General features: G+C 49.8%; 1 protein-coding gene across 2 annotated transcripts; it reads right to left on the bottom strand.

The window, feature by feature from the left end:
* Positions 1-1405: 1405 nt before the first annotated feature.
* LRP10 (LDL receptor related protein 10) lies at positions 1406-8251 on the bottom strand. Of its 2 annotated transcripts, XM_012466665.3 has the most exons (7): positions 8008-8251; positions 7565-7609; positions 6903-7038; positions 4230-4420; positions 3107-4124; positions 2667-2796; positions 1406-2545 (listed from the first exon to the last, which is right to left on the bottom strand). In XM_012466665.3, exons 1-7 carry the CDS (start codon positions 8042-8044, stop codon positions 1958-1960), a joined length of 2145 nt encoding a protein of 714 aa, XP_012322088.2. In that variant the 5' UTR covers positions 8045-8251; the 3' UTR covers positions 1406-1957. The 2 variants fall into 2 exon arrangements, with proteins under 2 accessions (XP_012322088.2, XP_012322090.2); XM_012466667.2 differs by lacking the exons at positions 6903-7038; positions 7565-7609; positions 8008-8251 and adding an exon at positions 4533-4666.
* Positions 8252-25334: the final 17083 nt, after the last annotated feature.

Raw genomic sequence — 25334 nt, forward strand, 5'->3', positions numbered from 1 at the left:
GGCTGCAGATAATTGAGGTAGCTATGAGGAAGAGAAGAGCAAAGGAGAGGGCAAAGACCAGGCTATGGAGAGGCAGGGGAGGGAGAATCACTGCTTCATTATTTACACTGGGCCTGACGTTGACTGGACCCAGGACTGTTTGTACTTAGGAAGGAGGGCCCAAAGGGAGAACAGTAAGCAAGAACCAGGTTCTCTGGAGCCCACTCCCCAGTCTCCGGAGAGGGTCTGCAGTGAAAGGAGCTCGGGTCTTCCCTGAGCCAAGGTGCCAGGGTCCCAGAACTGCACATGGACCCACACCCCTCTCTGCTACTTCACCAGGCTCTTGCTCACTAGGAGAGAGGAAGATTGTGCAGTTAGTGCTGGGTTTGAGGATGCTGACAGGCTGTAATCAACAGGGCCTCTCCACCAGGTGTGGGGCTAGGCTGGGTAACAGGCTCTGCTAGGGGGTAGACAAGGAGAGCCTGCAGGGAGCCTCTATCCCCAGGGACTGACTCCATTAGGGAATTCCTCAGCTTTGCTCCTGAAGCATCACTCCCACCCCCACAGCCTCCTTCTATGTCGTTTGCCTCGATTTTCCTTCCAAACTCAGGCAGCTTCTGTCACTTTGCTAACTAGGGGCTGGGTTCCAACACTGCTTGCAAATCATTCCCTCCATTACCCGCCCCCCCAGCTCTGCAGCTCTGGCCGCTGCTTGTGCTCTCAGGCCCAGGGTCTCCTACAGCCCTTGCCCTCTTGTCTCTTCAGTTTGCTTGTCCTGTGGACACTCCCCCTGCCTGGAATTCACAGCTCTATTCCAACAGCATTCTTTAGAATCCAGTTTGGGCCCTCTTCCAGGCAGACCTCTTGGTTTGGTCATGGGAATGCCAGCACCTCATACCCTGAATGTTTATGAATTTTCCCTCCACTCATCTTTGCCTGCTTTGAGGTATCCTGGCTGAGAATTCATCTGTCTTGCATAGGACAGACTGCTAAATGCCTGGTGGGCATGGAGGGTGGAGGGTAGGAGTCATGACTCCTGTGTCCCACCGGGGACAGTTGCTCCTATGATCCGTGCTTGGGGAATGCTCCATAAACGACAGCCTTCCTGACTGCAGGGCCCAGCTGGCTCCCCTGACTTCTATCCTGGCTGTTAGGAAAGGCTTGGTGCACACCCCTGGAATCAGTCACCGCAGAGCTGGGCCCCATGCATTTGAGTGGAAATGGAGAGGGCTGGTCCTTAGGGTTCCTAGAATTTTCTTACCTTCTGTGTGGTTTAAAAATCAAGAGTGTAGTGGTTGGGAGATGAACAGGAAGAGGGGAGGAGGTAGAGGGCCAAGCGACAGCTTCCACAGGGAGAAGCAGGATGAGGTGAGCATAGACCGAGATGGGCAGAGGTGGGGCTCAGGCTCACGGCTAATTTGCAAAATTTTGAGATGTATGATTCCTTTATTTTTGACCTCGACTGACTGAGCAATGCCATAGCTATGGAACAGAAGCATTTGTTGCACTCTTTTTGTGAGCCAGACCCTGTAGGAGGGATTGTGGATGACAAAACCTCAGATTCTGCCCAAATCCTCCCCTTGGGGGCTGAAGGGTCTCCAGTTAATTGGCATTCTGGTGCTTAAGGCCACTTTTGGGTGGAGGTTTGGCAAGGATGGAGTGTCCAGGCCTATGATCCTCTAAGAACTTTACTTTTTAAAAACAGCCACCCAAATGGTGGTGGCGTGGGAAGCGGGTGGTGGTGAAGGGACTGGGGTCTCTGGCTGTGTACAGAGGAGGCTGTGTGAGCCCTCTCCCTGCCTGAAGGACACCTAACTTTACAGCAGCTACACAGGGTCAACGGGAGGCCTACCAAGTCCCCTCAGATCCAGGGACAGGGAAGGAAGTGGTGGAGGGGAGGCTGACCCACCCTCTAAAGGATTGTGCCGCCATAAGTAGTGCCCCAGGGGAGAGGCCCCAATAGAGTCCCTAGGTCCCCTCAGGTAAGCAGTGGCTCATCCTCTGCCTCAACTACCCAGACCCCCGGTTCAGCCAGTGGCACCAGCAGCACATCATCCTCATCTTCCGGGGCCAGGACTGCTGTGTGGGGACCAGGAGGGCTTCGGGTTGGTCCTGGGGGCCCCAGGCTGGGCAGGAGGCGGCCTCGCAGGGCCTGCACCACTCCAGACAATAGTGATGGCTCTAGGGGCAGTGAGGGCAGTGGCCCTGGGGCTTCGGGGACAGTAGCAGGGGCTGGAGACGTGCTGGCAGATGGGAGGGGAGCCTTGATGGGCAGTGGGGGTGCCTGCTCCCCATCTTGCCCACCCACTGCCCCACCCTCACAGGCTGGACCTGTGCCACTATCTAGAGCCTCAAGGGGAGCAGCGGAAGGTGTGACCTGGGATCTGGCCTCAGAGGCCCGAGCTGGGGTGCTAGTTCGAGGAAGAAAGCCCCAGCGGCGGAGACGGCGTACCAGGCGGCGCATCAAGCGGCCCCGCTGGCGACGGCGGGCACCTGAGGCACCTCCTGGAGTCATATCCTGGCGTAAGATCTGTAGCAGAGAACGCAGGTTGCCCAACACTGAGTTCTGCAAGGAGATAAGGAGGCCTCAGAGTCAGAGAGCCAAAGGCTGAATGAAGGAGGGTACAGGGGCAGGGCCACAGCAGAAGTGGGACCAGGAGGTGCTAGGGTTGTGGGGAGTGACTTACATCATTAGGATTCTCTGTAGGAAAGTCGTCTACAGGTGGGATGGCACCCTGGGCAATGAGCTGCCCATAGGAAGGGGGTGCCTGCTGCTGTACAATCTCAGCCTCCATCCGGGAGAGCGGGGCAAAGATGCTAAAAGGAATGAGGACTGCTTAGTCACTGGTAGTTCTCGGCCAGAGTAGACCACCCCAGCCTGGAGAGTCCTCCCGCTTCCACACCTGGGCCAGGCTGGCTGAAGCTGTGCCATGGCTTTCCCAAAGGTCATCTGAGGTCCCTCCTCCCTTGAGACTGCTTTCAGGATCTGGACCTGTCCCTTACAGGAGACAACTGACAAGCTGATCATGGGAACCTCTCCCCAAGGTGGCTTTCATGGTCTCCTGTAGCTGCATGGCCCAGTCTCGCCCTCAGGCTCTACTCTATTGCCAGCCCCACTCCCACTGACCTGTACTCCTGGGTGCGAATGGCATAGAGCTTGCAGGTGCAGCCCAGGGCGATGACCAGGAGCAGGCCACACACTAGACTGCCAATGACTGCAGCTGTGATGACCTTGCGGGGCAGAGCATAGGAGCAGTCCCACTCATCACTGCCGTCCGCACAGTCTGGCTGCCCGTCGCACACCCACGTCTCATACACGCACTTCTCGTCCCGGCATCGGAAATTGCCAGGCTGGCAATGCCGACAGCGTCTCTCATCTGCTCCGTCAGCACAGAAAGTCTGGTAGTTGCAGCGGTCAGCAGGCAGGTAGCAGGCTGTGGCACCAGAGGTGCCAGCAGCCCCACAGGGGAAGTGTCCAGGTGGGCAGCCTGGGCAGTCCTCCTCATCTGTGCCGTCAGCACAGTCCCATGAGCCATCACAGCGCTGTGCCTCACTGTAGCAGCGCTCACCTAGGCCTTCACCAGCCCCCAGGCCAGAGCCTAAGCCGCAGGGTCTGTCCCAAGGCAAGCAGTAGCCCCGCACATGGTAGGTGGCATTGAAGCCACGACCACTGCTCCAAGCGACTGTGTGGTAGGATACAACAGCCTGGCCAGACAGTGTCTCCACAGTGACAGCCTTGCCATTGCTGAAGTGGGTGAGACTACGCAGTAGTCGGGAGCTCTCAGGGGGCCCAGGGCCATCATACACATGCACTGCATCTCCAAAGCCCAAGTCCAGGGCTGTGAAGCGCACAGCCAGCCGCCGGCCATCATGGGGGTCCAGCAGCCAATGGCAGGACTGGGGATGGGAGACTGAGGCAAGGTGTGTATATCCAGGGGAGGAGAAGACCCCATAGAAGTCCTCCAAGGTGAGATTGCAAGGCAGGGAGGGGATGGGCCCTGAGGTCAGGCCAGGAAAGGGGTCTGAGGTGCAACCTGCTTCATCAGAGCCATCGCCACAGGCATCAATCCCATCACAGCGCTGGACAGCAGACACACAGCGGTGGTTCAGGCACTGGAACTCTTCCTGCAGGCACATCAGCCAATCTGCAGAGGCACCATGGAGAGGGGCTGTGAAGTGCCAGAGCCCTCAGGATCCTCCCCTCCTGCCTGGGGCTTTCATTGCTCCTCAGACATCCCTGTCCAGCCTACCTTGGCTGTAGGAGAGCAGGAAGCCCTGGCCCATGGGTGCTCTGGCCCCAGCATAGCTGTAAGTGATGGTAACATTGCCCCCAGGTAGCTGCAGAGGGCTGGGAGGTGCCTCACACAGGGAGATCAGTGGCTGGAGAGGGGAGCGTAGGGTCAAATGCTCTGAGCCACAGGCCAGGTGTAGCTTCTGGAACCTATGGGAGTAGAGGAGACCAGGACATGAGATGCTTTTGACTGCTGCTGGCTTTCTCCTCCCCTGGTGCCACCAGGCCCCTTGTATCCCAGAAAGCACAAATATCTGCTTACCCATGATCCAAACGGCCAAATGAAAACTCAGTCTATTTATTTATGTATTTATTTATTTTTGAGACGGAGTTTCGCTCTTGTTACCCAGGCTGGAGTGCAATGGTGCGATCTTGGCTCACCGCAACCTCTGCCTCCTGGGTTCAGGCAATTCTCCTGCCTCAGCCTCCTGAGTAGCTGGGATTATAGGCACGCGCCACCATGCCCAGCTAATTTTTTGTATTTTTAGTAGAGACGAGGTTTCACCATGTTGACCAGGATGGTCTCGATCTCTTGACCTCGTGATCCACCCGCCTCGGCCTCCCAAAGTGCTGGGATTACAGGAGTGAGCCACAGCGCCCGGCCAGTCTATTTATTTATTTAGAGATGGAGTCTTGCTCTGTCACCCAGGCTGGAGTGCAGTGGAGCAATCTTGGCTCACTGCAACCTCTGCCTCCCAGGTTCAAGTGATTCTGCTGCCTCAGCCTCATGAGTAGCTGGAACTACAGGTGTGCACCACCATGCCCAAATAATTTTTGTATTTTTAGTAGAGACAGGGTTTCACCATGTTGGCCAGGATGGTCTCGATCTCTTGACCTCGTGGTCCACCCACCTCAGCCTCCCGAAGTGCTGGAATTACAGGCGTGAACCACTGCACCTGGCCTTATTTATTTATTTGAGATGGAGTTTCACTCTTGTCACCCGGGCTTGAGTGCAATGGCGTGATCTCAGCTCTGCAACCTCCGCCTCTTGGGTTCAAACAAGTCTCCTGCCTCAGCCTTACAAGTAGCTGGGATTATAGGTGCCCACCATCACACCCAGCTAATTTTGTATTTTTAGTAGAGACAGGGTTTCACCATGTTGGTCAGGCTGGTCTTGAACTCCTAATCCACCCACCTCAGCCTTCCAAAGTGCTGGGATTACAGGTGTGAGCCATCGCTCCTGGCAGCCAAATTATTTTTAAGTCAATGTTGTCAATGGGGATCTTCCTAACATGGGCCAGTATCACCATAAGACCATAAGATACATCCTAGAACCCTTTGGAAAAACTGACTTATGAGGAAGTATACTACATTCCAGTTATTGCAGCACTGTCACTCAAGTATGGTATCAGCAGTAACTGGTGATTACCATACAGTTCAATTAACCAGAACTCACCATCTTGCCCCACCCCACTGTGCCAGATGTGAGACCTGGGTTGGTTCTCCATGGCATTCTGATCCCTTTGCCCTGACAGCCTCTCCACAGGTTTCCCTCTCTCTTTGCCTACTCCTTTCTGGGTAGATTCATGGAAAGTGAACTATGTGAGGCAAATAGCCAGGTACTTAACATGGTCCCCAGATAATGATCCAAGGTCAGGGGAGCCTGGGGAGAGTTGGAATGTTTAAAAGACCTGGAGAAGCTAAGGAATGTTCTCAGCTGATTAAGGAGTAGTTCTGAATCTCAGGCAGGACATGCAATGAATGGAAGAACTCCTCAGAACAGTTCTATCTGAGCCAAGGATCATTTGTAGAGTGGCCTCTGTCCTTTGGAGATACCCAGAACCCAAGCTAGTTGTCCACTCCAGCCCAGCTCCAATTCACCGAGTCTGGCCCAGAAAAAAGTCAGGCTTTTAGGGCACACTAGGCCAAATCAAATTCTACTCTTCCCCTGTTGACAAGGATGGAAATTCCATGGAGAAGTGATCCCTGAATGAGCCAGGCACGGTGGCTCACGCCTGTAATCACAGAACTTTGCAAGGCCGAGGTGGGCAGATCACTTGAGTTCAGGAGTTCAAGACCAGCCTGGTCAATGTGGTGAAACCTCATCTCTACTAAAAGTACAAAAAAATAAAAAATAGCCAGGCATGGCGGTGGGCACCTGTAATCCTAGCTACTTGGGAAGCCAAGGAAGGAGAATCGCTTGAACCTGGGAGGTAGAGGTTGCACTGAGCCGAGATCGCACCATTGCACTCCAGCCTGGGTGACAAGAGTGAAATTCCGTTTCAAAAAACAAAAAAAAACAAGGTGGGGGGACTGGGTGCGGTGGCTCACACCTGTAATCCCAGCACTCTTGGAGGTTGAGGCGGGTGGTGGATCACGAGGTCAAGAGATCGAGACCATCCTGGCCAACATGGTGAAACCCCATCTCTACTACAAATACAAAAATTAGCAGGGTGTGGTGGTGTGTGCTGTAATCCCAGCTACTCTGGAGGCTGAGGCAGGAGAATCGCTGGAATCCGGGAGGTGCAGATTGCGTTGAGCCGAGATCACACCATTGCACTCCAGCCTGGAGGACAGAGCCAGACTCTGTCTCAAAAAAAAAAAAAAGGAAAGAAAAAGAAGTGATCCCTGAAGACTTCCAATGGAGGGGAAGGGGCAGGGGAGAAGAATGAGTTCTTGCTCCACTTCTCACCTGATGGTGACAGTCTGCTCCTTGCTGCCCAGAATGAGCCAGGTGCAGTTGGCAGGGGAGGTGCGGCCGTCCCGGACCAGGGGCCTCTGTAAGGTGCCCTGAACTTCTAAGAGCACTGCTGGGGGGTCCTCACAAGCTGGAGAGAGGAACGTAGGACACTGGTAGTAGACAGCCCCTTGGCATGCCACTCTTCCCCCTCTCCTTGGAGGCTTGAGGTTTCTGAAAGTCTGGGCTCTGCAAGTAGGAGCAGAGTATCTGCCCCCGCCCACACACATCCTGGAGTCACAGCCGTCTGGCTTTGCTCTTTCTCTCCACGTTCTTCATAGCTTCACCAGTAAATGCTAATACCACAAACAATTCTGAGGTGTGTTTTGTGCCAGCCACTGAACCAGGAGGAGCAGGAAATACTGCCTCTACCCTCAGGGAGACTACATTATGGTTAGGACGATCAAGCATAGATATTCCCAGAAAAAAAAAAACTAGTACATAGCAACTACCAGATGAAGGTCCACACCAAGCCTCAGTTTCCTCATCTATAAAATAAAGGCTAAATGATCTCCCCTCTAAAACTATGGTAGGTCCCATGAAGGAACAGAGAGTCCTTCTCTTGAGTGCCGCCTCATTCCCAAGCCCATGGAGCCCCAGAGGTTCCCTCAACTCACCAGGATTTGGGAAAATAATCCGGTCTGGATGGGCCAGAGCGCCTCCTAGAGGAGGAGCGAGAAAGGGCAGGAGAGTGAGTCCCCGTAGTTTCCTTCACCTGAGTAACTCAAGGAAGCCATCCGGGACTTCCGGGCAGTTAATAGGAAGAGGGAGTCGGGGTGGGAGAAGGCTGCGGCGCGGGACTTCTGCGGAAGGAAGGTCCGGCAGCGGGGCCGGTGGGGTTGGTGGGGTGATCTGGGGAAGCCGGAGAAAGGACGAGGGCCGAGCAGAGCGGCTGGAGACTTCCTGGGGGTTGCGGTGGGCAGCGCTGGGGGTGGCGGCAGGGGCTGGGGGGAACGGGCAGGCAGGGTGGGGTGCAGGGCCGCACAGGAGGGAGTTAGAGCTGCTGGCCGGGTGACAGCCCTGGGGCGGGGCTGGGGGGTGGTCTCGTTTCGGCCCTTACCGAGGAGGAGGAGGAGGAGGAGGGTGGCCGACAGCATCCTGGGCTGTTCGGAGGTGCCGGAAGAGTCTCGGAGCTTCTGTGGTCTACCCGATGAAGTCGCGGCGGAGCCCCGGGTGCCCAGGCTTCCCGGTGTCGCCTCCCCAAGGGGGCTCCATGGCCTGGGCTCGACCCGTGGTCTGGATGCCAGGGCTGGGGGCGGGGAGGCGGCGGCAGCCCGGGAGTAGGGGCGGTGCCTTTCGCCAACTTCGGAGTTGTTTTCTCCGGCCGCCGCCGCGCTCTCTCTCCCGGGGCCGGCTCCCAAAGCTCCAGGTCTCGGCACGGGGGCGCGCCCTCGCCTACAGCCCGCCCACAGGCCGCGAGCGCCCCTGGTCTGGCCTGGCTGCCACCTGCCGGGGTTTGAGACCACTTCCTCTTCGAGCCAAACTTTGCCGACTGTCAGCCCAGAGGGCCGGCCGGGCGGTGCTCCACTCTTCCAGCGCACCCAGCCGGCGGAACGCGACAGGGAAGTAGGGGAGGGGGAGAGGTGGCTCGGCCCGGCGCCCCGGCCCTTGCCCAGGCGGTACCCCCGCCCGCCCAGGGGTTGGAGTAGCCCGGGCGGGTGACGAGCCCGGTCCCACCCATGCCAATCAACGCTCAGGCCACGCCCACCTGCCCGCCTTAACCCCTTTCCAGCCCTGCCGGACTTGTCAGACGGGGCCCTTGACTTGCAGCTTCAGTTTCCACATTTAACCCTGCTTTGTTTAATCCTTGGGGTGTAAGACGTTTTTCGTTACAGGACACTTTTGTCACACGTTTGTTAAAGACGTCTGCTTATTCCATAACTGTGATGTCTTTCCTTTGGGCCCTAAGCTCTCCATACTTTTCTTGTCCCAGGGTCTGAGATTTAGCAGCACTTTTTGAAGCGAGCCTTTATTACAGCTATTACCACAAGGTATGGTAACTATTTGTTCGTCATTCCCGCCCCCGCCCCGCCCCTTCTCTGTAAACTGAAACTTCCCGTAGGCTGGGGCCTAGACTGTTTACCTTTGTACCCACTGGGCTTCTCTCCTGCTGAGACACCGGAAGAAGTCAATACATGGTAAATAAATGCATAAGTACGCCTCCTCTATTTGCTGGCTGTGACCTCCAGAAAGTGACTTAACCTCTGTGTTCTTCTCAGTTATAAAATGAGGTTTAGGATAGTGCAACTCCCTCTTAAGGTTGTTACGAACATTAAAGGAGAGCAAGTTGCCTGACATACAGGAAGTCCTCCATATCTGGTAGCAACTATTACTATCAGTCACAGGAGGTATTTCTAATTTGTGTGAGTTGGGGGTTACTGATTTCCTGTGGTACTAATAGATAACATTAATAAGCAATATTGAAGCTCAGAATTTTCAGTGAACAAATAAACACTAACAACAAATAGCAAACAATTTTTGATTTTTTTCACTTTTCAGGCACAGATCTAAATAAGCACTTTACTAAATACTGAACTACTTTATTATATACTAAATATGTTAACGCTTTACAAGTATTTGCTCCTTTAATTCTCTCAACAACCCTGTGAGGTAGATACTATTGTTACCTCCAACTTCTAAGGTACAGGAAAACAGGCACGGGAAAGTTAAGTATTTTGCCCAAGATCTAGCACCAAGGGCCCGCCATATCTGTGGGTTCTGCATTCGAAGATTTAACCGATCACAGATGGAAAATACTGTCAGGGGTGGGGTTGGGGGAGTTGAGTGGAATTGCATCTTTTTTATTTTGAGATGGAGTCTTGCTCTGTCGCCCAGGCTGGAGTGCAGTGGTATGATCTTGGCTCACTGCAACCTCTGCCTTCCAGGTTCAAGCAATTCTTCTGCCAAAGCCTCCCCAGTAGCTGGGATTACAGGTGCCTGCCATCACGCCCGGCTAATTTTTTATTTTGAGTAGAGATGGGTTTCACTATGTTGGTCAGGCTGGTCATGAATTCCTGACCTCAGATGATCCACCTGCCTCGGCCTCCCAAAGTACTGGGATTACAGGTGTGAGCCACAGCGTCTGGTAATTTTAATTTTTAATTAATTTATTTTTTGAGACAAAGTCTCACTCTGTTGCCTGTGCCAGGAGTGTAGTGGCACAGTTTTGGCTCACTGCAATCTTGACCTCCTGGGTTCAGATGATTCTCCCACCTAAGCCTCCTGAGTAGCTGGAACTATCGGTGTGCGCCACCATGCCTGGCTAATTTTTGTATCTTTTGCGTGTGTATTTGTGATTCTTCTGCCTCAGCCTCCCAAGTAGCTGGGACTATAGGTGCGTGCCACTATGCCTGGCTAATTTTTTGTATTTTTAGTAGTTTTTGTATTTTTGTATTTTTCACCAAGTTAGCCAGGGTGGTCTCCATCTCCTGACCTCATGATCCTCCTGCCTCAGCCTCCCAAAGTGCTAGGATTACAGGTATGAGCCATCACGCCCAGCCTAATTTTTCTATCTTGTGAAGATGGGGTTTCACCATGCTGGCCAGGCTGGTCTTCAACACTTGGGCCAAGTGATCGTCTTCCCTTGGCCTCTCAAAATGCTAGGATTATAGGCATGAGCCACTTCACCCTGGCTGTTTATTTATTTATATTTTGTTTTTTTTAAGACAGAGTCTCCCTTCATTGCCCAGGCTAGAGTACAGTGGCACAATGTCAGCTCACTGTAACCTCGACCTCTGCAATTCAAGTGATTGTTGTGCCTCAGCCTCCCAAGTAGGTAGGATTACAGGTGCCTGTCACCATGCCTGGATAATTTTTGTATTTTTAATAAAGACAGGGTTTTGCCATGTTGGCCAGGCTGGTCTTAAACTCCTGACCTCAAGTGAACCACCTGCCTTGGCATCCCAAAGTGCTGGGATTACAGGCATGTCCCGGGATCTGAGATCCAGCAGCACTTGGCCTTATTATTATTATTATTATTTTGAGATGGAGTCTTGCTCTGTTACCAGGCTGGGGTACAGTGGCATAATCTCAGCTCACTGCAACCTCCGCCTCCTGGGTTCAAGCGATTCTTCCGACTCAGCCTCCCGAGTAGCTAGGACCAAAGGCACGTGCCACCACACCCGGCTAATTTTTTTTTTTTTTTTGTATTTTTAGTAGAGACGGGGTTTCACCGTGTTGGCCAGGATGGCCTCGATCTCTTGACCTCGTGATCCTCTCGCCTGGGCCTCCCAAAGTGCTAGGATTACAGGCGTGGCCCTATTAATTAATTTTTTTTTTTTTTGGAGACGGAGTTTCACTCTTGTTACTCAGGTTGGAGTGCAATGGCATGATCTCGGCTCACCGCAACCTCTGCCTCCTAGGTTCAGGCAATTCTCCTGCCTCAGCCTCCTGAGTAGCTGGGAATACAGGCATGCGCCACCATGCCCAGTTAATTTTTTTTTGTATTTTTAGTAGAGACGGGGTTTCACCATGTTGACCAGGATGGTCTCGATCTCTTGACCTCGTGATCCACCCACCTCGGCCTCCCAAAATGCTGGGATTACAGGCGTGAGCCACCGTGCCTGGCCCCTCCTATTAATTTTTAAAGGCTAATCAAATAAGCAGTGGGAATGGAAAAGGAACAAAGAAATCTGTAACTGATTGTGATCAAATTGTTGTAAACACCACTGTAACAGGCCAACCAGAATTTTTTTTTTTTTTTTTTTTTGAGACAGGGTCTCTCTCTGTCACCCAGGCTGGAGTGGAGTGGCATGATCTCAGCTCACTGCAACCTCTGTCTCCTGGGTTCAAGTGATTCTCCCACCTGAGCCTCCCAAGTAACTGGGATTACAGGTGTGTGCCACCACACGTGGCTAATTTTTGTATTTTTTGGTGGAGACAGGGTTTCACCATGTTGGCCAGGCTGGTCTTGAACTCCTGATCTCTGGTGATCTGCCCGCATCAGCCTCCCAAAATGTTGAAGTTACAGGTGTGAGCCACCACACCCGGCCTTAGAACAGTTTTCTGTTAATGACATTTATTTATTTTTAGACGGAATCTCACTCTGTCGCCCAGGCTGGAGTGCAGTGGCACAATCTTAGCTCACTGCAACCTCCACCTCCTGGGTTCAAGCAATTCTTCTGCCTCAGCCTCCCAAGTAGCTGGGACTATAGGCACGCGCCACCATGCCCAGCTATTTTTTGTATTTTTAGTACAGACAGCATTTCTCCATATTGGCCAGGCTGGTCTTGAACTCCTGACCTTGTGATCCACCCGCCTTGGCCTCCCAAAGTGTTGGGAGTACAGGCGTGAACCACTGTGCCCGACCAATGATATTTATTGTTGTAGGGCTTTGCTTGGGCCTGAAACCATCGAGTTGGCCATAAAAAGGCGCTTCTTCCACTTGGACCTTGGTTCCTCGCCCTAATTCTCTCTGTGCTCTCAGGATTAATGAGAAGATTGAATAGAACTGTGAAGGTGGAAGCCAGAGATTTTTTATATTTTCAGGGATCTTAAAATTAATCTCACAAATCTCCTGCAGATTGGGATTGGGATGACTGTAAATGACAAGCCCAGGAGTTCAAGATAAGCCTGGGAAACATAGTAAGACCCTGTCTCTATAAAAAATACAAAAATTAGCTGGGTGTGGTGGTGTGCGCCTGTAGTCTCAGCTACTTGGGAGGCTGAAGTGGGAGGATTGCTTGAGCCCATGAAGTTGAGGCTGCAGTTAGCCGAGATTGCACCACTGCACTCCAGCCTGGGTAATAGAGACCCTGTTTAAAAAAAAGAACCCTGAAAGTGAGAGGAAGATGCAAAACGAAGCAGGGCAAAGAGGTTAGGGAAATTGAAAATGTTAGGGTCCTAAGAGCAGTCACGCAGGTTTCAGCTGAGCTCTGGTTGTATTCTTGTTGGATGCTTGGAACTCTTAAGACTTCACTTTAGCTTCAAGGAGCTTACAACCTAGTTGGAAAGACAGATCAGAATCATAAATTAAAAACGCCAGACAGCCATGGGGAGTACCCATGGGAGTGGGTATATCAGGGAGTAGGAGTTTGGAAAGGAAGCAGGAAAAGTGGTGAGATGGGAATGGTTATTGTTGGGGTGAAGAAAGTGGGAAGAGAACCCATGGTCTGGAATGCTGAATAAACTGAAATTTGCAGAAAATAGTCAAGACCTATGTTGTTGGGGACAATCATCATCATTAGGAAGAAATGGCACCAGGGTAGAACAAACTTTCATTCTGTAAATTTTTGAGTGCCTTCCAAGTGCAAGACACTGTGGCAGACACCGGGAGTTAATATTTAAGAGTGAATGCAAGCCAAAGAAAAAAAAAAAGAGGGAAAAATTCAAGACGGCCTTGCCTCAGCCTCCTGAGTAGCTGGGAATACAGGCATGCGCCACCATGCCCAGCTAATTTTTTTTTGTATTTTTAGTAGAGGGGGGGTTTCACCGTGTTGACCAGGATAGTCTCGATCTCTTGACCTCGTGATCCACCCGCCTCGGCCTCCCAAAATGCTGGGATTACAGGCGTGAGCCACCGCGCCTGGCCCCTCCTATTAATTTTTAAAGGCTAATCAAATAAGCAGTAGGAATGGAAAAGGAACAAAGAAATCTGTAACTGATTGTGATCAAATTGTTGTAAACACCACTGTAACAGGCCAACCAGAATTTTTTTTTTTTTTTTTTTTTTTTTGAGACAGGGTCTCTCTCTGTCACCCAGGCTCAAAAGTCTCATCCCATTACAATATCAGCTTGAACTCCAGAATCTTGTCATCTAAAACAGGCGTCCAGGTGAGGTTCTTCTGGACTAATTCCTATGTACAGCTTCTTGAGTAGCTCTTCTTGATCTGAAGACCTGTGAACTAAAAAGAGAACTTGTATTCCCTGTCCTACTCCTCCATCACCAACATACAATGATGAGATGTGAGAAAAGCATAGGATAATATCTATAGATATCCTATTCGCCAAAAGGGAGAGGTCCCTAGTAGCAGGGGAAAAAAAAGGAGAAATAAATATAGGAAGTAGTCACTATTCCATAGAAATTCTAAAATACTGAAGGATACAGGTTGGCTGTTCCCTGAGGAGAGCTCAGGGCCTGAGCATAATTTCTCATAGCTCTTGGCTCCAGCTTTGGGTTCTTTGTGCTCTGCACTCTGAGCCACCTTTCCTTTTCATAGAAAGGCTCATGCATGCAGCTGCTTTGTTTTCTGAGCCCACTTTTGCTGTAGAAGTTTGGGGGTCAAGGCTAGGCATGGTGGCTCATGCCTGTAATCCCAGCACTATGGGAGGCCGAGGCAGGTGGATCACTTGAGGTCAGGAGTTCGAGACTAGCCTGGGCAACATGGTGAAACCTCGTCTCTACTAAAAAATACAAAAATTAGCTGGGCATGGTGGCACGCGCCTGTAATCCCAGCTACTGGGGAGGCTGAGGTGGGAGAATTGCTTGAACTTGGGAGGCGGAGGTTGCAGTGAGCTGAGATCATGCCACTGCACTCCAGCCTGGGTGACAGAGTCAGTCTCCATCTCAAAATTAAAAAAAGAAGTTTGGTGGTCCAAAAACCTCTTCTCATTTTGAATTGCCTCTATCTCTTTCAATACAAGCTGGTAGTGTTTCTGCCAATACAATTTTCTTAAAACTTTTGTGAATCTCCTGTGAATCTTATTGGGGGTTCACTCCATTAGATAAAAGTCATACTCACAAATCTCTTTGAAATAAACTGTCTTCTACTTTGGGCTTCAGTTTAGACTGCTGAGGGACAACACTCATAAGCTGCTTCTTTTTTTGTAAACAGAGTCTGGCTCTGTCGCCCAGGCTAGAGTACAGTGATGCAATCTCAGATCACTGCCACCTCCGCCTCCTGGGTTCAAGCGATTATCCTGCCTCAGTCTCCCAAGTAGCTGGGACTACAGGTGCCCGCCACCACACCTGGCTAATTTTTGTATTTTTAGTAGAGACAGGGTTTCACCATGCTGGCCAGGCTGGTATCGAACTCCTGATCTTGTGATCTACCCTCCTCGGCCTTCCAAATTGCTGGGATTACAGGTGTGAGCCACCACACGGAGCCATAAGCTTCTTTTTAAAATTTTTTTGTTAGAGACAGGATCTTGCTCTGTCACCCAGGTTGGAGTGCAATAATACAATCATAGCTCACTGAAGTGTAGAACTCCTGGGTTCAAGTTATCCTCTTGCCTGTCTCCCAAGTAGCTAGGACTACAGGTGCATACGTTCATGCCCACTATTTAAAAAAATTTTTTTTGTAGGATGGGCCCATGCTATGTTGTCCAGGCTGGTCTTGGACTCCTGGCCTTAAGCAATCCTCTTACCCCTTCCAGAGTTCTGGGATTACAGGTGTGATCCACCATGGCTCTTAAGCTTTTTAAAAACCATATTGCTAGGCTGGGTGGTTTGGCTTACACCTGTAATCCCAGCACTTTGGGAGGCCAAAGTGGGCAGATCACGAGGTCAGGAGTTTGAAACCAGCCTGGCCAACATGGTGAAACCCGGTCTTTACTAAAAATACAAAAATTAACCAGGCATGGTGGTGCGTTCATGTAGTCCTAGCTACTCAGGAGGCTAAGGCAGGAGAATTGTTTGAACCCAGGAGAAGGAGGTTCCAGTGAACTGAGATCATGTCACTGCACTCTAGCCTGGGTGACAGAGCAAGACTCTATCTCAAAAATAAAAACCCCAAGGGGCTGGGCGCGGTGGCTCAAGCCTGTAATACCAGCACTTTGGGAGGCCGAGGCAGGTGGATCACAAGGTCAAGAGATCGAGACCATCCTGGTCAACATGGTGAAACCCCATCTCTACAAATACAAAAAATTAGCTGGGCATGGTGGTGCGTGCCTGTAATCCCAGCTACTCAGGAGGCTGAGGCAGGAGAATTGCCTGAACCCAGGAGGCGGAGGTTGCAGTGAGCCGAGATAGCGCCATTGCACTCCAGCCTGGGTAAGAAGAGCGAAACTCCGTCTCAAAAAATAAATAAATAAATAAAAAATAAAAAAATAAAAATAAAAACCCCAAAACCATGTTGTTAGACTAAACGGTTTTCTGATTTTGAGTACCACCTTAGATCCTTCTGATATTAACAAAGCATGTTACAGTCAATCTTGGCTTGGTCTTTATACCTTGTTTTCCTGAGAGTGCCCTGGATTTGATATTTACCCAGAAGCTATTTAAAAAATTTAACATCATTTACTGTCTGGAGAGGCTGAGAATTTTAAAATCCAACAATTCCTGGCCCTTTATTTTATTTTATTTTATTTTTTTGGAGACGGAGTTTCGCTCTTGTTACCCAGGCTGGAGTGCCATGGCACGATCTCGGCTCACCGCAACCTCCGCCTCCTGGGTTCAGGCAATTCTCCTGCCTCAGCCTCCTGAGTAACTAGGATTACAGGCACGCGCCACCATGCCCAGCTAATTTTTTGTATTTTTAGTAGAGACGGGGTTTCACCATGTTGACCAGGATGGTCTCGATCTCTTGACCTTGTGATCCACCCGCCTCGGCCTCCCAAAATGCTGGGATTACAGGTGTGAGCCACCGTGCCTGGCCTCCTGGCTCTTTTAAAGTAATATGTATATATTTTTTTCTAGCTATCTCTCTTTTCTCACACTTTACTATAAGCAGCAAAGAAGAAACCAGGTGTTAACTTCAACACTTTCCCTGAAAATCTCCTTAGCTAGATTTCCCATTCATTAATTACATTTTTTAATTTCCATGTTACTACACACTAACTACACAGTTGCTAAACTTGCCGAGTAACAAGGATCCTCTTTCTTCTAGTTTCAAAACACATTTTCCTTACTTTCCTTTAAGTCTTCACCGGCTGCCTCTTCAAAGGCCATTATGGCTAGGCATGGTGACTTGTACTTATAATCCTAGTGATTTAGGATCATTTGAGGCCTGGGCAACAGAGCGAGACTCTGTCTCAAAAAAATAAAAAATAGAAAAAATTTAAAAAAAGCCACTATGGTTTTACTAACAGTCACTTCCAGGCATTTTAGACTTTCACTAACACTGTTCTCAGAGTCTTTCCAGCTTCTGCCTTTTGCCTAATTTCAAAGTCATTCTTACATTTTAAGGGTTTGTCACAGTAGCACTCCACTTTTAGTGTCCAAACCTATTAGTTATCTATTGCTGAATCACAAATCATCCCAAAAGTTTGCAGCTTAAAATAGAAAATAAACATTTATTGTCTTAATCATTTTGTATTGGTCAGGAATTTGAAAATGGCTTACCTAGATGACCCTGGCTCAGGCTCTGTCATTAGGTTGCAGTCAAGATGTTGGCCAGGACAGTAATCATCTGAAGGTTTGACTGTGGCTGGAGGATCTGCCTCCAAGATGGCTCACTCATGTTCTTGGCAAGTTCATGCTGGCTTTTGGCAGTAGCCTCAGTTCCTTACCTGTGGACCTCTCTATAGGACTTCTTGAGCATCCTGCAACATGGCAGCTAGCTTTCTTCAAAACAAGTGATCCAAAAGACAGCAAAATTGAATTTTTTTTTAGATTTTAGATTTTTATACAGTGTCTTTTGTTTTTTATTACTCTTGGAAGTCACACACTGTCACTGTTGCCAGACTCTATTAGAAATAAGTCACTGGCTGGACAGAGTGGCTCACACCTGTAATCCCAGCACTTTGGGAGGCTGAGGTGGGTGGATCACCTGAGGTCAGGAGTTCGAGACCAGCCTGGCCAACATGGTGAAACCCTGTCTCTACTAAAAATACGAAACAAATTAGCCAGGTGTGGTGACTTGTGCCTGTAGTTCCAGCTACTCTGGAGGCTGAGACAGGAGAATTGCCTGAACCCGGGAGTCAGAGATTGTAGTGAGTGGAGATCACACCACTGCACTCCAGCCTGGGTGACACAGCGAGACTCCCTCTCAAAAGAAAAATAAATAAATAAAATGTATTTAATATATAACAATGATGAGTATTTATAATAATATATATAATAATGAGTAATAATAATAATCAGTGTTTACACTGTACTAAAATATCATGTCTTTCCTCTGCGCCACTGCAAAGTCTTCCTTTCAGTTTGAGTATGAGCCAAAGTCTTTACAATGACTTACACGGCTTTATGGGATCTCATCCTGTGACCTGTCTTCTCTCTTACCCTATTGCTTTCTTTCTTGGTCAGTCTGTTCCAGCCACACTACGTTGCGTGAATGTGGCAGCCATGTACTCACCTCAAGGTCTTGGCATTTCCTGTTGCTTTGGCCTGGAATGCTTTTCTTCCTGAGAGCTACTTGGTTTGTTCCTTCATATCCTCAGGTTCTTGGTGGGACCTTCTCTGACCCCACTGTATAAAATTACACCTCCAACAATTTTTATCTCCCTTCCTCAATTAATTTTTCTCCTTAGCGCTTAGCACTATCTAATATGCTATTTTATTAATTTATCACATTTATCCCTGCTCTTCTCACAAGAATGTAAGTTCCATGAGGGCAGGGGTCTATTTGTTTACTACTATATCATCAGTGCCAAAAACAATGTCTAGGCCAGGCGCGGTGGCTCACGCCTGTAAACTCAGCACTTTGGGAGGCCAAGATGGGTGAATCACAAGGTCAGGAGTTTGAGACCAGCCTGACCAACATGGTGAAACGCCATCTCTACTAAAAATACAAAAATTAGCCAGGCGTGGTGGCACGTGCCTGTAATCTCAGCTACTCAGGAGGCTGAGGCAGGAGAATCGCTTGAACCCAGGAGAGGCAGAGGTTGCAGTGAGCCAAGATCACACCACTGCACTCAAGCCTGCGTGACAGAGTGAGACTCATTCTCTAAAAATAAAATAAAATCTTCTCCAAGTTCCCCCAATCTCCTCCAAAAAATATATATATATAATATCTAGTACATAGTAGATATTCAATAAATGCTTTTTGAGTGAATGAATCAGTGACTACTAGTCACAGGCATCACATAGATTATGTCTTCTAATCTACTCAACTACCCTTTGTATTATTAGCTCCACTTTAAAGGTGAGGAAACTGAAGCTCTGGCAGGATATATAACTTGCTGAATGTCCCAACCAGTAAGTAGTAAAGACTAGATTTGGCTGTTTGCAGTGGCTCACGCCTGTAGTCCCAGCACTTTGAGAGGCCAAGGCGGATGGATCACAAGGTCAGGAGATTGAGACCATCCTGGCTAACGCAGTGAAACCCCATCTCTACTAAAAATACCAAAATTAGCTGAGCATGGTGGCAGGCGCTACTCAGGAGGCTAAGGCAGGAGTGTTGCTTGAACCTAGGAGGCGGAGGTTGCAGTGAGCCAAGATCATGCCACTGCACTCCAGCCTGGGCAACAGAGCAAGACACTGTCTCAAAAAGAAAAAACGACTAGATTCACACCCGGATTGCGCAAGTCCAGAGCCCTTGTTCCTAACCACTGTGTGTTACTGCCTCCCATGTACTGGAAGCCACATTGTAAGAGATAAAATGATGTAATGCAGAGGAAGGTGACAGGAATGTTGAGATGTCTCTAAGTCATGTCATATGATAAGCTATTTATGAAACTAGAAAGGCTTTTCAACTAAAGGAAAGCTTAAGATATATATATATATATTTTTTGAGACAGGGTCTTACTCTGTTGCCCAGGCTGAGTGCAGTGGCGCAATCATGGCTCACTGCAACCTCTACCTCCTAGGCTTAAGCAATCCTCCCACCTCAGCCTGCCAAGTAGTTGGGACTACAGGTGTGCGCCACCATGTCTGACTAATTTTTATGTTTTGGTAGAGACAGGCTTTCGCCATGCTGCCCAGGATGGTCTTGAACTCCTGAGCTTAAGCAGTCCTCCCACCTCGGCTTCCCAATGTGTTAGGATTACAGGCATGAGACACTGCACCCAGCTGGAAAGCTGAACTTCAGTGAGGGATAGAATACATGAAAACTAGATTCCAATATTTGACAAGCTGTAGTGTAGAAAAATAATTTGTTTATTCTATATACTCTGAAGGCCGGAAACTGGAATTAATGGAGCAAATAAAGTCAGCCTACTTCCTCCTTGAGGTATAGAAGCTGAGGGCAACTGTTGATAGAGAGGGATACCTGTCTGGGTTGTCAGAACTCCTTGACAACTCTGACTCATGAGTTTCAGGATGGCTCAGTTCACAGAAGACAAGGGCAAAGGGAGCTTATGAAAGTAAGTTGTGTTAGATGCTAACATGAGGTCAAATAAAGCCGAGGCAGAGAAAAGTCCCTGGGATGGGAAGAAAGGGGTCCCAAAGACTTTTTTTTTTTGAGACAGAGTTTTGCTCTTGTCGCCCAGGCTGGAGTGCAATGGCATGATCTCTGCTCACTCCAACTTCTGCCTCTCAGGTTCAGGTGATTCTCCTGCCTCAGCCTCCCGAGTAGCTGGGATTACAGGCATGTGCCACCACGCCCAGCTAATTTTTGTATTTTTAGTAGAGATGGGGTTTCACTATGTTGGCCAAGCTAGTCTTGAACTCCTGACCTCAGGTGATCCCCCTTCCTTGGCCTCCCAAAGTGGTAGGATTACAGGCGTGAGTCATCATGCCCAGCTCACAAAGGCCTTTTATGGCACAGTTGTAGCAAATGTCTGGGTTAGAATACAGATGTAGAAGTTAGGTTAAAAAGAAATGACCAGCCAGGTGCATTGGCTCACGCCTGTAATCTCAGCACTTTTGGAGGCTGAGGTGGACAGATCACAAGGTCAGGAGTTTGAGACCAGCCTGACCAACATGGTGAAACCCTGTCTCAGGAGGCTAAGGCAGGAGAATTGCTTGAGCTCAGGAAGTTGAGGCTGCAGTGAGCCATGATCGTGCCACAGCACTCAGCTTGAGTAACAGTGAAACCCTGTCAAAACAAACAAACAAGAAAACATACCACCACCAACAGAATTTCTGTGTTTGAAGGGAGGAAGGGAACTGAAGGCCTACATATGGTCTTGAGAGCTGCCTTCCTTGTGCTTTGGAAGAGAATGAGACGCAGTTCAATTTTTTATGTGGGGTGGGGACACTCCTCGGAAATTTGAGGGTAACCTCAAATCATGTCCATGTTTTGGGCTTCCAGTATATTAAAAAATTAAGGCTGGGCCCATGGCTCATGCCTGTAACTCCAATACTTTAGGAGGCCGAGGCAGGCAGATCACCTGAGGTCAAGAGTTCAAGACCAGTCTGGCCAACATGGTGAAACCCCATCTCTACTAAAAATACAAAATTAGCCAGATGTGGCAGGCACCTGTTATCCCAGCTACTTTGGAGGGTGAGGCATGAGAATTGCTTGAACCCGGAAGGCAGAGGTTGCAGTGAGCCAACGTTGTGCCACTGCACTCCAGCCTGGGTGATGGAGCCAGACTTGGTCTAAAAAATAATAATAATAATTAAGAAATGCTAAGATGGTTTTGAGAATACGTGGTGTATTTAAACATTTAACAAATTAAAACTTGGTACAGACAACACAGCAATATTGAGTCTGTGGGGTCCTAAAAGAACTGACAGGAATTTTTTTAACTACAAAATTAGAAGTTTGAGGATCTTTATACATGTGAGGCTGAGACCAAAGGATTCTCATGGCCCCAGGGTAAGGATGAGGACAGGGGCATGGGTGCAGGTTAGAGGTCCCACAAGAGGCATGGGTGTTATCTCCAAAGGCCTCAGGGAATTGGCAAAGAAATGTCCCACTCTTAGATTAAGGGAACACAGGCCTGCTTGCCTTGGTCAGAGGGAGTTCTGTGATAGTATTCTGTAGTCCAGAAGTGCAGTCTCACCTGGACTCTTACCCTGGGACCCAGGAGACAGGTATCTTGGAGTGATCGGTGTCTGAGGCTCCCACAGGGGGGCAGTGTGACAACTCAGAAGCTCTCCAAGGAGAGGGCAGAGAAGTGCCAACCTTCCTCCCTCCCTTGGACCATCTGTCCTGTACCACCAGCCACTCGCCCCACTTCCTCTGCCTTCCCGGAGTTAGTGAGGGCTGCCCACCAACCCCCACACAGGGAAACGGAAACTCTGATGTTTCCCTCTCTGCAGCTGGAAGGCTAACAGCAGCTTGTCTGGCTGTCTCGCCCAGAGTCCCACCCCTTTAAGTACAGGTGTCCAGGGTGGAAACATGGAAAGTGGAACAGGGGAAGGGACTGGCTGGTAGTACCCGTGGCCCTGGTGGGGCTGGCTTTGCCTCTCTAAGTGCCTTAGGTTCTGTTTGCAGTCCCAACGCCCAGCACAAGGGGGCGCTACCGCCCTGCAAACCCTGCCCCGCGAGTCTTGTACAGGGAGTGGGCATAGCCAGAGTGGAGCATATTCCTCTAAGTCCCTTACCCAGCTTTCCTCCACTCCGAACCTACATGTAATCTAGTGCAGGGATGAGGTGGGGAGACCTCTGGAGCACAGGCCAGCAAAGCAGAGAAGAGAGTTTGGACAATCTGACATAGAGGTTAGAGGGATATAGGGAACTGAGGCCTCCTGGCTGGGCCCTGCAGGTCAGAGTCTAGGCTGTGGGCTGGGCCTATGGGATTATAGGCATGAGCCACTTTATTCTTCTTTAATATTGTGTTGGCTATTCTGGGTTGCCTTTCCACATAAATAGTCAATGAACTACTTTGGGCACGGAAAGTCCAACCCGAAGGCTGGGTATTTCCGGAAGAGTTGGGTCAACACAACCTGATACAAACCACTCTCAGATTAAGAGCAGGCAGGGAGTGGAGAGTTGACACCTAAGGGGTAAAGAATGGGGCCTACAGGGACACAGGGACAAAGTAGGAGTTCTGGAGGTATAAACTTTTTTTTTTTTTTTATGAGACAGAGTTTCACTGTTGTTGTCCAGGCTGGAGTACAATGGCGTGATTTCAGCTCATCGCAACCTCTGCTTCCTGAGTTCAAGTGATTCTCCTGTCTCAGCCTCCCGAGTAGCTGGGATTACAGGCATGAGCCACCATGCTCCACTAATTTTTGGGGTATGAACTTCTTTACCTCAATAGTTTTCTTTTTAAAAAACTTTTAAAGATTGAGATAGTGGTTGGTCTGAAGGTAATGAGTTATCTCAACTGATCGCTCACAGTCAGTTACAGGTCCAACTCCTTGTTCTGTTCCTTCTCCCCTTCTTACTACTGCACTTGACTAATAAAAAAAAAAATTAAGGTAAAATATGCCATGAAAGGCTGGGCAAGGTGGCTCATGCCTGTAATCCTAGCACTTTGGGAGGCCAAAGCGGGCAGATAATGAGGTCAGGAGTTCGAGACCAGCCTTGCCAACATGGTGACACTTGATCTCTACTAAAAATACAAAAAAATGATTAGCTGGACGTGGTGGCGGGTGCCTGTAACCCCAGCTACTCAGGAGGCTGAGGCAGGAGAATCATTTGAACCCAGGAGGCGGAGGTTGCAGTGAGCTGAGACTGCGCCATTGCACTCCAGCCTGGGCAACAAGGAGAGACTCAGTCTCAAAAAAAAAAAAGAAAGAAAAGAAAAGTGAGGCTAGAACCTGTTTTCCAGTGGCTGTGATTGGGTAGGTATTATGAATTATAGTAATTCCTTGACAGAATTATACTATCACCTTGTACGAGACAGCAAGTTTGTGTGATCTACTCACAGTGGCTGTTGTCATTTTGGACTCCAGAATGGGAAGACTTATCTGCCACATCTGAATGTACTAACTCACAGAACTCCAGGAGACATTACTGGATCCAGGAAATACAGTTAGGGCAGCCATACTCCTAGCACAGAGTCGGGTGCTGAACAGGTGAGGAGAACCTTTTGGGAATTGATCTTGCTCTCTGGCCTGGTGCTACATGTCTCTGGAAGCTGGGCAATGAATAGTATCTGACAAACCAAAGTGAGATGAAGCCTGTTGCGTGTGTATGAATCCACTAGGCCTTCTGACATGCCAGTCTTTTTTCTCAGCTTTGTGGTCAGCCTGGCTTTGCCTCACCCAGACCCCATCCTGTTCCAAGTCAGGGAAATGCCCCTAGCAGGAAATTGAGTGACTGAGCAGGATGTGACCTGTGATGAGGCAGCTCCCAGACCTGGCCTGGTCCCTGAGTCAATGAACTACTTCGAGCATTCAAAGGAAGCCCTTCCGCCCATTCACTACTTCCACCGCCTCTTCTGTCACCTCTGTTGTCCCTCCCTACCCAGGTGTAGGTCTTTGGGAGCAGGGAGCTGTTCTTCTCCTCCTCTAAGCCACAAAGGAATAAGGGACTCTGGGGGCAAATGGCCTCGGCATGGAGGTGGAGGAACCTGCTCCTTGGGGATGCCAGTGACTGCCCTGGCCAGGGGGTGGCCAGTGATCTTGCGGTGGAGCCCCTGGGGCCAGGACTGGTGGCAGGGCAGGACAGAGGGGGCTGGGTCTGACTGGGGAAGGCTAGCCTGGAAGTAGCTGAGCCATCGGCCCTGGGCCAGGGTGGAAAATATGTGTGTGAGCTCAGTTGGAAGGTGGCTTCTGGCCAGTCAGCCCTGCCTCCCTTCCAGGCCCTGGCTGCCCAGCCCCTTGCAGGCGGCCTCCAGTCTCCGCACTTTCACAAGACTGAGAGAGGAGGGCAGAAAACCCCAGGGCTGGGGCTAGGTGTGCAGACTTGAGCTCTTAAAAGAGGTGTACTCAGATTTGGGGTGGCAGGTAGGAAGCAGGCACAGGAGCCACAGGATGATGGAGCAGCCTTGGCTGGGGTTTCCTTGGGGCCTTTGGGAATGGGTGCCACCCCTGAAGACCTCCACCCCCCAGGCCCTTGCACACAGACATTCACCAATCCCACCTTCCCTTAGCTGCTGCCACTGTCTCACTCCGTCCCTTTGGCTTCTGCGTCTTGGTGCCACCTTCCTTCCCTCAGAGTACAGCTCCTGTCTCCAAGAAGGGATGTGATGGGCTGGCAAAGTGGGGTCCTTTTCCCTCTGCACTCCTACCGCCCCCGTGATATTGCTGCACAATAAGCAAATACATATGTGCTGACAGATCCCCAGAACACACGCTACTGTGAAGACACCCAGCTACACAGGGTCCACACTGGAAGAGACACCCAAGAGATTGCCAGGATCTACCAGTACAGAAAAGGAAACAAATACATTGGAAAGATCCAGGTTTTAAAGCTGAGCTAACAAGCTGTGACACTGACCAAGTCATTTATCTTTCTGGTCCTCAGTTCCCTTATTTGTAACATCAGGACAATATTAGTGCTTGTGTCATTGTGTGTTATAAGGACCTCAGCAAATGTTAGTTTCACCATTGCTGGAAGGAAAGGAGGAATACAGAGGGGAAAGAGATGACTGGAAAGTCTGTCAGATTGTGGGGAGAAGGGGCCCTAGGGAGGGACAGTGAAGAACCGGCAGAGCTAGCCAGATTGTGTTTTGGGGTCTGGAAGGGTGTGGGGGCATCTCTGTGCCCAGTCTTCTCTCCTCTAGAGGTCCCAGCTCCTCTTAGATCTTCCCTTTCCTTCCCGCTGACCCAGCGCCTGGCTGGCAGCC

Source organism: Aotus nancymaae, unplaced genomic scaffold (genome assembly GCF_030222135.1).
Source record: "Aotus nancymaae isolate 86718 unplaced genomic scaffold, 86718_ANA_hifiasm-v0.15.2.pri h1tg000011l, whole genome shotgun sequence".
Lineage (NCBI taxonomy): Eukaryota > Metazoa > Chordata > Mammalia > Primates > Aotidae > Aotus > Aotus nancymaae.